Below are 13775 nucleotides of genomic sequence, written 5' to 3' on the forward strand. Positions count from 1 at the left end.
ATGTGTACGATTTTTTTCAAAGGTTTATTTATTCGTGATAGACATAGAGAGAGAGAGAGAGGAGAGAGAGAGAGAGAGAGAGGCAGAGAGAGAGGCAGAGAGGCAGAGACACAGGAGGAGGGAGAAGCAGGCCCCATGCTGGGAACGACGCGGGACTCGATCCGGGGACTCCAGGATTGCGCCCTGGGCCAAAGGCAGTCACTAAACCACTGAGCCACCCAGGGATCCCCCATGTGTACGATTTAATGTTAAGCCTGATTTTTATTCTTTTTTTCAGTCTTAGAACTTTTTTAAAGACCATTTTGATTCTTGGAGCACTGAAAGTTACTGATTTTTTCCAACGAACATGCACACATCCAGAGTTAAAAATCCTTGTATTTTATTGGTGTACAAAAAAAATTAAAATGGTGTGTTCTCTACACACATGGTCTCTGTAGTCATTCCCCCTTTGCCAATCTTTCTAAATGTGTTAAAATTGCTATAAATCTGTAATTTTTTCCATGGAAACTGTTATCACAAACTGTTAGTTGTGCTGCATTTCTGAAGGCTCTGACTTTCCATTGTTTTCTAAGAATATTACTTCTAAGCTTGTCAAGAAACTTTCCTCCTGATTTCTGCTAATTTTCTAAGTGCTGGTCATTAGCACTGATTTAATTAGACATTGTTACTCTCTTTATAGAAATAATAAGTATCTTTAAAAATAAGTCCTTATAATTTATTATATGCTTAATTTTAAGCTGTGGATGTGACCCTTAACACACTGATTGGTGATTTTTACTTTTTATATTATAAATTTTTCAATTTATCTCATGATCTTTTAATATTTGTCATTTCAGGACCATCAAACAATTTTGAGAGCATGGGCTGTAAAAGATTTTGCTCCAAATTGCCCTTTGTATGTCCAGATATTAAAGCCTGAGAATAAATTCCATATCAAATTTGCTGGTAAGTTTTGTCTCAAATGAGATACTTTGAATTTCCTCAAACTCTGATAGTAAGAGTTATGTCTCTGAAATTAGTGGCAACTTCATATATTCATGATTGAATAGAATAAAAGGATTTCCTTTTATCATCTACTTGTTATGAGAGAATTTATTCACTCTAAAAGGTGACAAGATAATGTTATGGGAGTGAATCTTTTTTATATTATTTGGTGATTTTAGCAACTGAATTTACTGTATGCCTTGGTAAGACTATAAATAGATTAGCACTTGTAGTTTTATGCATCATATAAACACGTTTTCAATGCTGCAGCTATTAATTTATGTTTATGTTTACACATAGGTAGTATTTTGTTATAGACTACTTAATACATATGTAAGCTTGCCATGCGTAGAGTAATATTAAAATACATTCAAGTGTATTAAAATAGATTTATTTGGAGATAAGATAGATTTTGAAAACATTTTAAGAACAACATACATGGGAGTTTTTTGTAGAGATACCACTTTTAAAGTAATTTCATATGAGATTATACTTTAAACTTTTAGGAAATTGAACAGTAAGATGATACTTTATTTTTTTCTTTAATGTTTCTGTAGAAACTAATTTTGATGCAGGCAGTAATTTATGTACATTTAAAAAAATAACACCCTTATTTTTTTAACATTTCACCTTACCAATTTAAAGCTACAAACATCATGAAAACGTAAATCATTTTAACTATGTGTTAGCAAAATGTATTTCCTTCAGCTATGTTTACATATCTTAAAATGCTTACCTATTTTTATATGATATTTAAATGAAAAATTGTAAACACTAAGATATTTCTAAATAATATCAAGAAAACTATGAATTATTGCTATTAACTTTGCTCTATTTTTTATCTTTTACTCTTGCTTCTAATGACATCAGTATTTCTAAAAATGACTTCTCTTTGGAAGTCTGCTTTAAGTACTAATACTGGTTTAAGTGGTTTGTGATGATCATGCTGGGTTTTTTGTTTTTGTTTTTGCTTTTTAAAAAACCTGTTCTCTAACCTCAAAATTAAAAATAATATTCTGTCTCCCTTCCTGATATTTCCCAACATTTCTTTTCCCTTCTTTTATATTCCCTTTCACTATTATTCATATTCCCCAAATGAATGAGAACATACACTGTTTGTCCTTCTCCGATTGACTTATTTCACTCAGCATAATACCCTCCAGTTCCATCCACGTTGAAGCAAATGGAGGGTATTTGTCGTTTCTAATTGCTGAGTAATACTCCTAACTCGGGGAAATGAACTAGGGGTGGTGGAAGGGGAGGAGGGCGGGTGTTGGAGGGGAATGGGTGACGGGCACTGAGGTGGACACTTGACGGGATGAGCACTGGGTGTTTTTCTGTATGTTGGTAAATTGAACACCAATAAAAGTTAATTAAAAAAAAATAAAAAAATAAAAAAAATAAAAAAAAAAACAAAACAAAAAAAAAACAAAAAAAAAATAAAATAAAATTGAAAAAACAACAACAACAAAAAAATAATAGCACTTCCTTTATAAATGGCTTTGTGTAATATAATGGAAAATACATGTAAATTCTCCAACTACTACCTGTTACATATGTAATTAGCATTCAAGAAATGCCAATTGTTTATCTAAAAGACCTTTGCAACTAAGCTACCTTCTTTTTATTATTGTTTAGTAAAAGGAATATTTTTGTAAAATTTTTATTGTATCTGATAATGACTTATTATGATATAATTTTTAGGAAGGCAGTAATGACATAGCATTAGGCAAAGTTCTAAAAATGTGAATTTAAATTTGAGTGCCACCAGTTCAGTTTTAGGTAGCCAGATTAGTATTCTGAGCCCTACTTTTCTTTTCTGTTAGATTATGTATCATATGTATCATGTTTCTATTCCATTGGTTAGGATTAGCAGTAAGGATTAAAAAATATCTGAAACATTTTAGGTGCTCATTTTAGGTGCTCATACTTCCCATTGTAGTTTGGGAAGACAGTTTGTAATTTTGAATGTGCTGTAACTAAAATTCAGAATGAACTTTAGTTCTTTCCCCTTCTTAGCAGGCCACAGACATTTCCACAACATATAGTTCAAACTCACTAAAATAGTCCACCTTTACAAATAAAAAATTGCAAAGACTATTTGCATTGATTCTCTTTCATATTCTATTTTTGCCATTATTTTGATAAACCTGTTGTAATTAGTGGAATAGTTAAAAGTTCTATCCTGATAGTTTATCACAGTTATGGCACCTGTTGAAATTCCTTTTAATGATGTTTATATTCTTTTAGGCTGAGATTACAACATTTCAGAGGAACATTTTTTTATATTATAAAAAGATAAAAGCATCCTAGTTTCATTAAAATGTCATCAAATAGTTTGGGGTGATGTATGAGACTCTCAGACCAATATAATATATTTCGATCTCAGCATGAGGCTAAAAAATTACAGACTTTACCTCTCAAAAGACAGTATATCAAGCTGGCACTTAGTTTGTATGGTAGATTGTTAAAATAATGGTCTTCAGTGAACCATGTTCCATGTATCTATCCAGTGTTGATGGGATCTGCAATTTATCCACAAAGAGGTGAAATATATTTCTCTACCACTTGATAAAGGCCAGTCTTGTGACTTGCTTTGACCAATAGAAGGCAAAAAAAGTTACATTGTATGACCTTCCAAGGCTAAGTCGTAAAAGTCTGTGTTTCTGCTTTTCCTTCACTGGAAAACTACCCAGAGACTATGTAAAGAATCTCAATTTAGCCTCCCTAAGGATGAAAAATCACATGGGAAGAGACAATCATCCATCCTAGGCACTCCATCTTTCTAGCTCCCGATTTACCACATTCAACCCAAAGAGTCATGCTGACCTACAGAATTGTGAGAAATAAAATGTTGGTTGTTTAAAGTCACTAAGTTTGTAGTTATTAGTTATTTGGCAATAGATAAGTAATATCATTTGTAATAAAATAATAATTGCTTTAATCTTAAACCATATTAATTTGATAATATTCATTATACTTTTGTCTTTGCATTCTCATGAGTGTTAAATAGCACAATTCCAATTATACCGGATATAAAATGAGATAATTATATTTCTGTTTATTTAAATAGCCTCTTCAATACACCCTAAATTGTGAACTGCTACCACGACTGTAATTTGTATATTTTTAAAGAGTAAATCCATGCTTTTAAAAGAAGAAACTTCAAAATGAGTTTTGAGTATATAAAATACTAAAAAGCAAAAACAATATAGCAGCCTAGCAACTATTATTTTATACACATTTACCAGTCATATCATGTATGGATCCTTTTCTTCTGAATAAAATGACAACAGACATCAATTAAACTATTGAATTTTTACAATATCATTTGAATGCATTATAATATTATTAATTTAATTATGATAATCTACACTTTGATGAGAATTACAAGAGAAAGGTCTATATGTGCAGGATTTCAGCAGAGAAGAGATATGTTCTTACTCATTTCACTAAAAGAAGAAGGTAAAAATAGTGTCTGGAGATAGAAAAAATCCTCAGTAGGATAATAGCTATGATATAGAATTTCCTATTATAAACCATTGCAAATTTTAATGAGATTCAATAATATAAAAATATACTTCATAGGTAATTTGATTATTTTAATCACCACAAATTTCATAAAAAGAAAATAAACTCAGACTGGCTTTAGAAAAAATTTACTTTCAGCAATATTCTTTTTTATAACAAATTTCCCAAAGTAAAGAGATCAATAGTACAAATTCTGGAGTGAGACGATCCACAATTGAATTTCCATTCTATTATATAGTAACTATATGACCTCAGGCTTCTTAATATTTTTCAACTTGAGTTCTTTGATTTATAAAGTGTGCATGATAAGAGAAAATATCTCATAGGGTTGTTATGATTAAAAAAAATACTCCAAAGAACATCAGCCATTAGTATTGGTACTTATCAAATTGATCATTATCATTAATCTTGAGTACCTATTTCTCATCCTCCTAACAAATCTATATTATCTTTGTTTCCAGGAAAAGTAACTGAAGATTGCTCATTTTTTACAAACAGCTTAATATGGACATTCAAAAAACACATCGTTCTCAGCTTGCACATATTTTCCAGAGAGTGGAAAAACAAAGATCTCTCCCCGATTCATATTATGAGGCTGACCTAGCTATATTACAGAAGTTACTGAGGATAGTATGAGAAATGATTAGAGACCAATGTTAACTGATTAGTTGAAAAATTATGTAAAGTATATTACTAAAATTAACAAAGTAATGCATTAAAAAAATAATATATCATCACCAAGGGGCCCCCGGGTGGCTTAGTGGTTGGGCATCTGCCTTTGGCTCAAGGCATAATCCCAGAGTGCCAGGATCGAGTTCCACATTGGGCTCCCTGCACGGAGCCTGCTTCTCCCTCTGCCTGTGTCTCTGCCTCTCTCTGTGTCTCTCATGAATAAATAAATAAAATATTAAAAAATATATATCATCACCAAGTTAAAATTATCCCAGAAATAGATCATCATGTCAGAGGATCATCACCTCAATGGATACATAAAAAGCATTTGGGAGAGAATTCAATATCAATTTACAACTTGAAAAAAAGAAAAAGAAAGAAAAAATGTTAGAAAGCTAAGAGGAAAGCATTCCTTAGCTTATGGAAAATTATCCATACAATAACCAGAGGAAAAAAGTATTTAATGACCACATTTTGAAAGCCTGCCTTTGGGACTCCTGGGTAGCTCTGTGGTTGGGCGGCTGCCTTCAGCTCAGGTCATAATCTGGGATGTGGGATCAAGTCCCTCATCGGGCTCCTGCGAGGGGCCTGCTTTTCCCTCTGCCTGTGTCTTTGCCTCTTTCTCTCTCTCTGCATTTCTCATTTAATACATAAATAATCTTTAGAAAAAGAAGATAAAGAAAGACTGCCTTTAAGATTAGGTACAAACAGAGGTGCTTACTAAAACCACTTTTACTTTGCATTTTCCTGGAAATCCTAAGGAGTGCAGTAAAACTTCAAAAATAAATAAAAGGAGTAAGCACTGGAAGGCGAGGTATGAATTGCCATATTATTTATATAAGATTTCCTGCAGTATTCTTTTATAGAAATCCATTTCTATGATTTCCAAAATTAAATCTGTCCTTCAGTATTCATTATGAGCTTCAGTCTTGTATCTCTTAACTGTATAGTCAATATTTTCTTTTCTTTTTTTTTAAGATTTTATTTATTTATTCATAAGCGACAGAGAGAGAGAGAGATTAAGAGACACAGACAGAGGGAGAAGCAGGCTCCATGCAGGGAGCCCGATGTGGGATTCGATCCCGGATCTCCAGGATTGCGCCCTGGGCCAAAGGCAGGCGCTAAACTGCTGCGCCACCCAGGGATCCCCCTGTATAGTCAATATTTTCTATTAGGTTTCTAACAGCTGTCTCAAAATTAAGATACCTAGAAATATGTATAGATTTTCCCTGACTTAAAATTTGTTTCTATCCCATTCTTCTCAGTACCATCTACTTAGAGAACTCAAGCCAAAAACTCATGAATTATTCTTCAATCATTTGCATTCAATCCATTAAGTCATATAGGCTGGACTTCCTGAGTATCCCAGATTTATCCACTGACACAACCCTAGTCCACGCCATAATCATGGCTGTGTCAAAACACTTCCTTTTCCTTCTTTCCTGGGTATCCATGAGTCCTACCTATAAGCTTACTGCTAGTTTTCATGTTGCCCAGCACATTTGCAGTAGTGATTAGCATTTATGTGTTCTAGTAGGCTGCTACATCTTCGTGCCTCCAATGTCAGCCTAAACTCATAGTTTCCTTTTTCCAGTATATTGATGCCAGCATTCGTTTACAATAGCATTATTTTTAAAAGATTTTTTTCTGGTGGATTATTTTTTTGTCAACCTCTATAGAACAAAAGTCAAATGGTACTATAGCTTTGGTGGTGTTAAATTTCAGTTCCAGTGAGAAATATTTTTTATCAATACACTTCTTTTTTAAGAAGTGGCAGTTGGTACTGAAACATAGGAAGAAGTAATGGCAGTATTCCATAGCTATGACTAATATAAAAATGTGGTTTTGTAACATCTCGTATTCTCTGTCAGCCTCTTGTGGGATTAGCAATTCTTGTAGGGTCATATATCTGATCTGAAATTACCTAGAAAAAAGGGCTCCACGTTGTTGAGCCTTTCATAGATATTCTCATCTTAGTGGCAAAATCAGACAAGGCATTGTAATAGTTCAGTATTCAGACATGTTTCTGTAGACCAAATTTTAATCGGAATAAAATCAAACTCTTATCTCTTTCTTCATTCTATATTACAAAAATCATTTAAAAAGGAACAAAACACAAAACAAAATAAACAAGGAAAAAATGTACTTTACTAGGAAAATAACTCTTATTGAAAAACCTTGAATGAACTTGAGGAATAAACTGAGCTCTTCAATTAGTTGAATCTAAAAAAAGTTTGCTATTTGTCTCCTAGTCAGATGAAATTACTCAGAAAATCAGTGGGAGATGAATCCCTGTTATATGAGTAAATCAATTGCTAAATTTAGGTTGACACTCTATCTTTACCTCCCAGATTTAGTGTTATATTGTCTATGAATGAATATTAAATTGCCTTTTATTTGTCAACTAATTTTCTTTCAACATACTGGGTTTTTGAAAATTTTCTATTTTATTTTAACAGATATAAGAAGACATAAAAATCAAACTGGTAAATTTTCACCCACAGGTGGGAGAGAAGAATATTAGAAATCAATTTATAAATAAATTTGTAGGAGTAGAAAATGTAAAAGTCTGAGCAAAGAATGTAAAAATCAATTTATAAATTGCAAATTTTCTGTGAATTTTATTTTCCATGCTTTGACTATGATATTTTATAAGTAACAGATTATGAATTAAAGTTTATGAATGAAAGGAAGAATCATACCTCAATAGTAAAGTGTTGACTGAATGAAATTCTACCTCACAAGTAAAACATGCCTAGAAGAATGATTCATTCATTATACAAGAACAGTAGGAGTTCTGGGAATTAAAAAAAAAATTCAATTGCAATACAGATTAAAAGTATAGACAAAAGTATTTTTAACTATATTATTGAAAATATAGACATTTATCTTTCTTATAGTAGGTGGTCATGGCTACCGTTAGAAAAACAGTATTGTTTAAAGTACACATGCACGTGTGTGTGTGCACATATATCTTGGAGAAATGATTGAACTAAAAAATGAAGGTCTTAACTCCGTTTACTCACTATTAATTTTTTGCTGAAACATGAGACATCCCAATGCCTCACTTTTTTCTACCCAGAAAGAAGAGTGGAAAAATATTTCCAAGTAATATAAATATTGGAAATTATGTTAGCTGTTTCTAAATAACATATGTATGTGCAATGCTTGACTTTCACCAAATGGTAAGGTGTGAGTTTTTCATGCTGAATAATTTCTTCATTTCCCATATAACACCCACATAGATATCAGTTTAAATTTCATTCTTACAACCTACTTAAGAACATAATGCTTTGAAATCCTATATTTTCAGAAGATAAAATACAACAACTTTGAAAATTCTCCATTTTCAGATGGAAATATTCTCTGATTTTTGTGTCATTGTGGAGATCGTTAGAAGCCACTTAACTTAAGGATGTGTTCAAAACTTTACGATTTAGTCTTTAAATTTTTTCTATCCAATTTTTTACTTTGAAAAAAATCAAACACACAGCTTAAAGATTATACAATGAAAACTTACGTTCCTTTCATTTACATTTAGCAATTAACAGTTTCTCACATTTGCTTAATCTTCTCTCTACACACACACACACACACACACACACACACACACACACACACAGTTTTTAACTTCAGCATGCTTTTCTGAAGAATGACATTCTACTATATACCCATGATAACATTTTCAACCCTAAGAGGGTTAAATAATTTCTTTTTTTAAATAAAGATTTTATTTATTTATCCATGAGAGACACACAGAGAGAGAAAGAGGCAGAGACATAGGCAGAGGGAAGAGCAGGAACTCCGATGTGGAACTCGATCCTGGATCCCAGGGGCATGCCCTGAGCTGAAGGCAGACGCTCAACCACTGAGCCACCCAGGCATCCCAGGGTTAAATAATTTCATGGGTCTGATTCATATTTCAATGTCGGCAACTATTTCCAAAATGTCGTTTATAATTGTATTTTTACAATTCAGTATTAAATCAGCATTTTGTTTTTTATTGCTTTTGCTTTTTCATTTTTTTATTGAAATAATTTAGATGGAACATTGTTATAGACAGGAACAAGCATTCCCATATACCCTTCACATCACACAGGTCCTCAGGATGTTAATTAACTTCTTATATAACCATGGCCCATTAAATCAAAACTAAAAAAATTAATGTTGGTGTGTATTATTTTTAAGTGAAATATTTTCTTATCTTTCATTCCTCCTAACAAGAAAAATCAGCAACTTCTTTGCTTTTCTTTTTTATAGCTTTTACATTTTTAATATGTGGGTCTATTAAATAGCTAAACCAGCTTTTCTGTTTGTTCTCTTTGACACTTGATTAAATTGCCATTGAACATTAGGTATTTCAAGCCATTTTCTTGTGGACCACTTAAAATTTAATTAACTCAAATATCTTTATGTTTTTCTCCATTAATTTTCTTATAGTCTTATATTCTCAAAGACTCAATTTCATGGTTCTGAAAGCCAGAGCAGCATATTTCTTCTGTCTTTGGAAAGTGGCAGGCTTATTCTATTAAATCATATAGATTTAAGAATCTTATAGAATCTTGCAGTCTATAAAGTAGTTTCTTGATAACAATGTTTATAAAGAACAGGTTTATCCTCTTTCGTTCTCATTTACTCATTCAAAGCATTTTTATTGAATCCTACTATGAACAATTTGTTAGTCTAGATAACTAGTGGTATGATAAATCAGATAGACTAGCTGTGTTCCAATGACAGCTTTTCTCATTTTCTTTACCTCTTACCTTTTTAAACCAGTGAGCCAGTGTACTTTTATGTTCTGCCCAAGAATACCATTCTAACAGAGCCTGTTCATCCCACACAGGGCTTCGGCTCTGACCTTATGATCCCCCTCCTTGCCCTTGCCACCCTCCATATATGTCAAAACTCATGATTCCAATCATGTTCTAGTCTCATCAGATTTTATTTGATGAATTTAGTCAATGTGATAGATCTATTTTAGGTAAACTTTTCATGATTTAATATCTTTATCCCTGGAATAATTGCTTTTGTATTGAAAAGTCTCTTAAAATGTGATTTTTAGACCTAAAAGAATGAGATCCTAATATGAGGCTCTTATAATATCCTAACACTATAATATTATCCTGAGATGTTTAAAGTTGCCTCAAAACAGACTGCATGAAGAAATATGGTGCACACACAAAGGTGTGAGAGAGAGAGACTGTGAATTAGGCTTTACTAATGAGTTGGAATGTTGCTGGTGAAGTAATGATCCACTGATGATAGTTACAAGTAAAGGTATAATATTTTAACTAGATAATAAAGTAACTCCAAGGGAAATGTGGAGTACAGTGGAGAGGACACAAGGAACCTCATAGGAGTGATTATTTAGCAAGCTATTAAGAGTGTTCAGGCGAGAGAGACTGAGTGATTGAACCAGAGTGGTGATGATGGATGTGGAAGGTGAGAACATATTCATGAATCATTTCAGATATATACTGTAGACCTAATAACAATTGACTGTAGGAACCAAAGAGAGCGAGAAATGATTTTATTTTTGACATGATTTTATTTTTGACACCTTAATCTCTTTTTTGTATATCCTCCATTTAATATAAGTTGTATTATAGCCGTTTACTAATTGACTTGTAGTTGCTTAGATGTTTAATTCTAGAATAGAAACTTTTTAAAAAAGAGTTTTAAAAAAGATTTTATTTATTCATTTATTCACGAGAGAGACACACACACACAGAGAAGCAGAGACACAGAGGGAGAAGCAGGCTCCTTGCAGGGAGCATGAAGTGGGACTTGATCCCTGGATTCCAGGATCACTCCCTGAGCTGAATGCTGATGCTTAACCGCTGAGCCACCTGGGCATTTCTTTTTTCAAGATTTTGTTTTTGAGTAATCTCTACACCCAACATAGGACTTGAATTTGCAATCCCAGGATCAAGAATTGAATGCTAAAAAAAAAAGAAAGAAAGAATTGAATGCTCCACTGACTGAGCCAGCCATGCTCCCCTAGAATATGAGTTTCTTAAATGCTTGGTATCTTCAGTGACAAGCACGGTGCTCGACTCATAGTATCTTAGTATTAAAAGTATACTATAGGATAAGATTTAAAAACTTGAACTATCCAGTAAGAATGTTCAAAAGTCACACTTTAACTTAGTAAAATAAAAATATGCAACAATATATGAAATAGTGAAAAGGGGGGAAAATCTAGTTTTTTCACCTATGTAGGGAAAACCCAGTTCCTTTTTACGGTGTTTCACCCTTGTTAGTATCCTTCAACTAGTTATCTAGGACACATCACTTCTCTCTGGTCACCAAATATGGGAGGTTTTTCCCCACACCAAGCAATTCTTTGTAATGCCAGCTGAATGCTCTACAATTCAACTCAAGTCTGACACTGTCTACTCAGAGATAGCATTAGATCCCATAGGTGAGGACTCAGTGACTGTCCTTCCCCCACCCCCCTTCAGAAGCCAATTGCACGTCAAGTTTGTCACCTGTGGTTCTGATCAACCAGCTCTATGTTACAGGTCCCAGCAACCCCCTCCTTAATTTGCTAGAGTGGCTCAAAGAACTCAAGGAAACACTTATATTTACCAATTTAGTAAAGGACATGAAAAAGGATACAGAAAACATCCATATGAAGAGATATATAATTTCAATGTGTGGATATATTTGTCACCCTGAAGCTTTCCTAACCCCCCTACTATTGAGATTTTGTGATGCTTCCTCTCATGGGCATGAGCAATTATTAACTCCATTTCTAGTCCCTGCCCCCTCTCTGGAGGATGGGCAGTAGAGCTGAAAATTTCAATCTCTTCTAATCACGTTTGGGTCTTCCTGGTGACCAGCCCCCATCCAGGAGTCACCTAGGAATCTATCCACAGTTACCTCATTAGGACAAAAGATGCTCCTGGTGTTCTTCCCATTTCAGAATTTACAAGGGTTTTTAGGAGGCCTGTGTTAGGGATTGGGTCAAAGACCAATATTAGAACAAAAGAAACTCCTAGGGCTCTTATCTTCCAGGAAATACAAGGGTTTCAGGAGCTCTGTTCCAGGAACTGGGGACTTAGATCAACATATATCTATTCTATTATCTCACAGATAGCTTTCAAATATGAAAGTAATGTTTCATCATATTGTAGTAAGAAAAAATTCTGGAGACGAGTGGCACAGAATAAGAGCATCAGAAATCTAAACACACATCACTGTAAATTTTTCTGCGTCATTTTGTTTTATTCCCCAGCAGCCTTTCATATTAAAATGTGTGTTCTTAGAATGCCACTTAGAATGTTGGGAATTGCTTGATGGGGAGCATGGGTTTGAGTGTATCGTTTAGAGTAGTGAAAGGGTGCATATATGGAAATCTGAAGAGGATAGAGATCACTAACATCTGTTTACACAAATACATGAAGTTTTCATGAGGAAATAATATAAGCTGCACACAACATTTAAGTCAAAGGACATTTATTGAGTTTTATTTACTATAAGAATAAATGTAGAAAGAAGCAAAATGTCTAGCCATGTGAGAATAGATACATAAGATAATATATGTGGTGTGTATATGTATTATCCAACCTAAGTCCTTATAAGAAATTACATTAAAATGAAGGGCAATATAAATGGAAAAGTAAGATGTGGAATTCCTTAAAGTAGGGTAACAACTTTATAATATAATTCATGTATAATGAATTTTATTTCATTTTATATAGAAATATAATACTAGCTAGAAGGTGATTTTGCTCATAAAGGTTGTTTTAAAATTTACAGATTTTACATTTTTACATTTTTTCCCACAAGTTCCAAATTATTAAGTGTAATTAATGCCATAAAAACATTCGGGAATGGTTATATCTAAGCAGGGAACATGTTATTCACTTAATTATGACTAGGGGTTTTGTTTGTATAGACAATAATAATTTGTTTATGTGAACTGAAATATCATTATTATGTTGGTAAAAGATAATGTACATGCATTTATGAACCTGTGCAATTAGCCTATTGTTATATTTTATAACCCATGACAAATGCCATTTAATACCTTAATATAGCAATAACTTTCATTGGTGCCAAGTTCTCATTTAAGCTACTCTGTATCCCTATATTCACAGAGACTTAATCCGATGATCAGTCAGTAGCTACCTCCTTGAGATTGTTAACTGGGCTTCCAATGAAGAATGAAAAATAGGGGAAATTTAAAAAGTGCTAGCTATTTTTAAAAATCATCAAGGTGAATTAATAAGTTATTTCCAACAATTTTTAGAAGTTTTATGTATTTGAAATTAATGAAGAGAAATTTGTAATATGTTGAAATTGTAGATTAGTACTTTGATGAAATCAGTTTCTCCTTGGATTGTGTATTCAATATTCTTTGTTTTTCAGCTTACTATGACTCGGTTTTGTTAGGACTTAAAAAAATAAATAAGTAAATACTCAATATCTTAAAAGAGGTTTTCTTGAACTTGTGTGATAAGCTTAAGATGATTATCTAGTGTAATTTTTAGGTTAAATAGTATGTGTATTTATATGATTTTTAATACACAATGCCAATTTGCTCCTCAGAAATGTATAACTTACATTTGCAAGAGTGGGTG

General features: G+C 32.8%; 1 protein-coding gene across 17 annotated transcripts in view; it reads left to right on the top strand.

Annotated features, from left to right (window-relative positions):
* The window catches only part of KCNT2 (potassium sodium-activated channel subfamily T member 2), a 374048-nt gene that overhangs the window by 207919 nt on the left and 152354 nt on the right, over positions 1–13775 (top strand). For all 17 annotated transcript variants that reach the window (XR_012001790.1, XM_072759479.1, XM_072759480.1 and 14 more), the window contains one exon: positions 837–945. Coding sequence is in view for 16 of the 17 variants with exons in the window: in XM_072759479.1 (XP_072615580.1) it covers positions 837–945 (109 nt within the window). In the remaining variant the exon portion in view is untranslated. The remainder of the gene's footprint in view (positions 1–836; positions 946–13775) is intronic.

This window comes from Vulpes vulpes, chromosome 5 (genome assembly GCF_048418805.1).
Source record: "Vulpes vulpes isolate BD-2025 chromosome 5, VulVul3, whole genome shotgun sequence".
NCBI lineage: Eukaryota > Metazoa > Chordata > Mammalia > Carnivora > Canidae > Vulpes > Vulpes vulpes.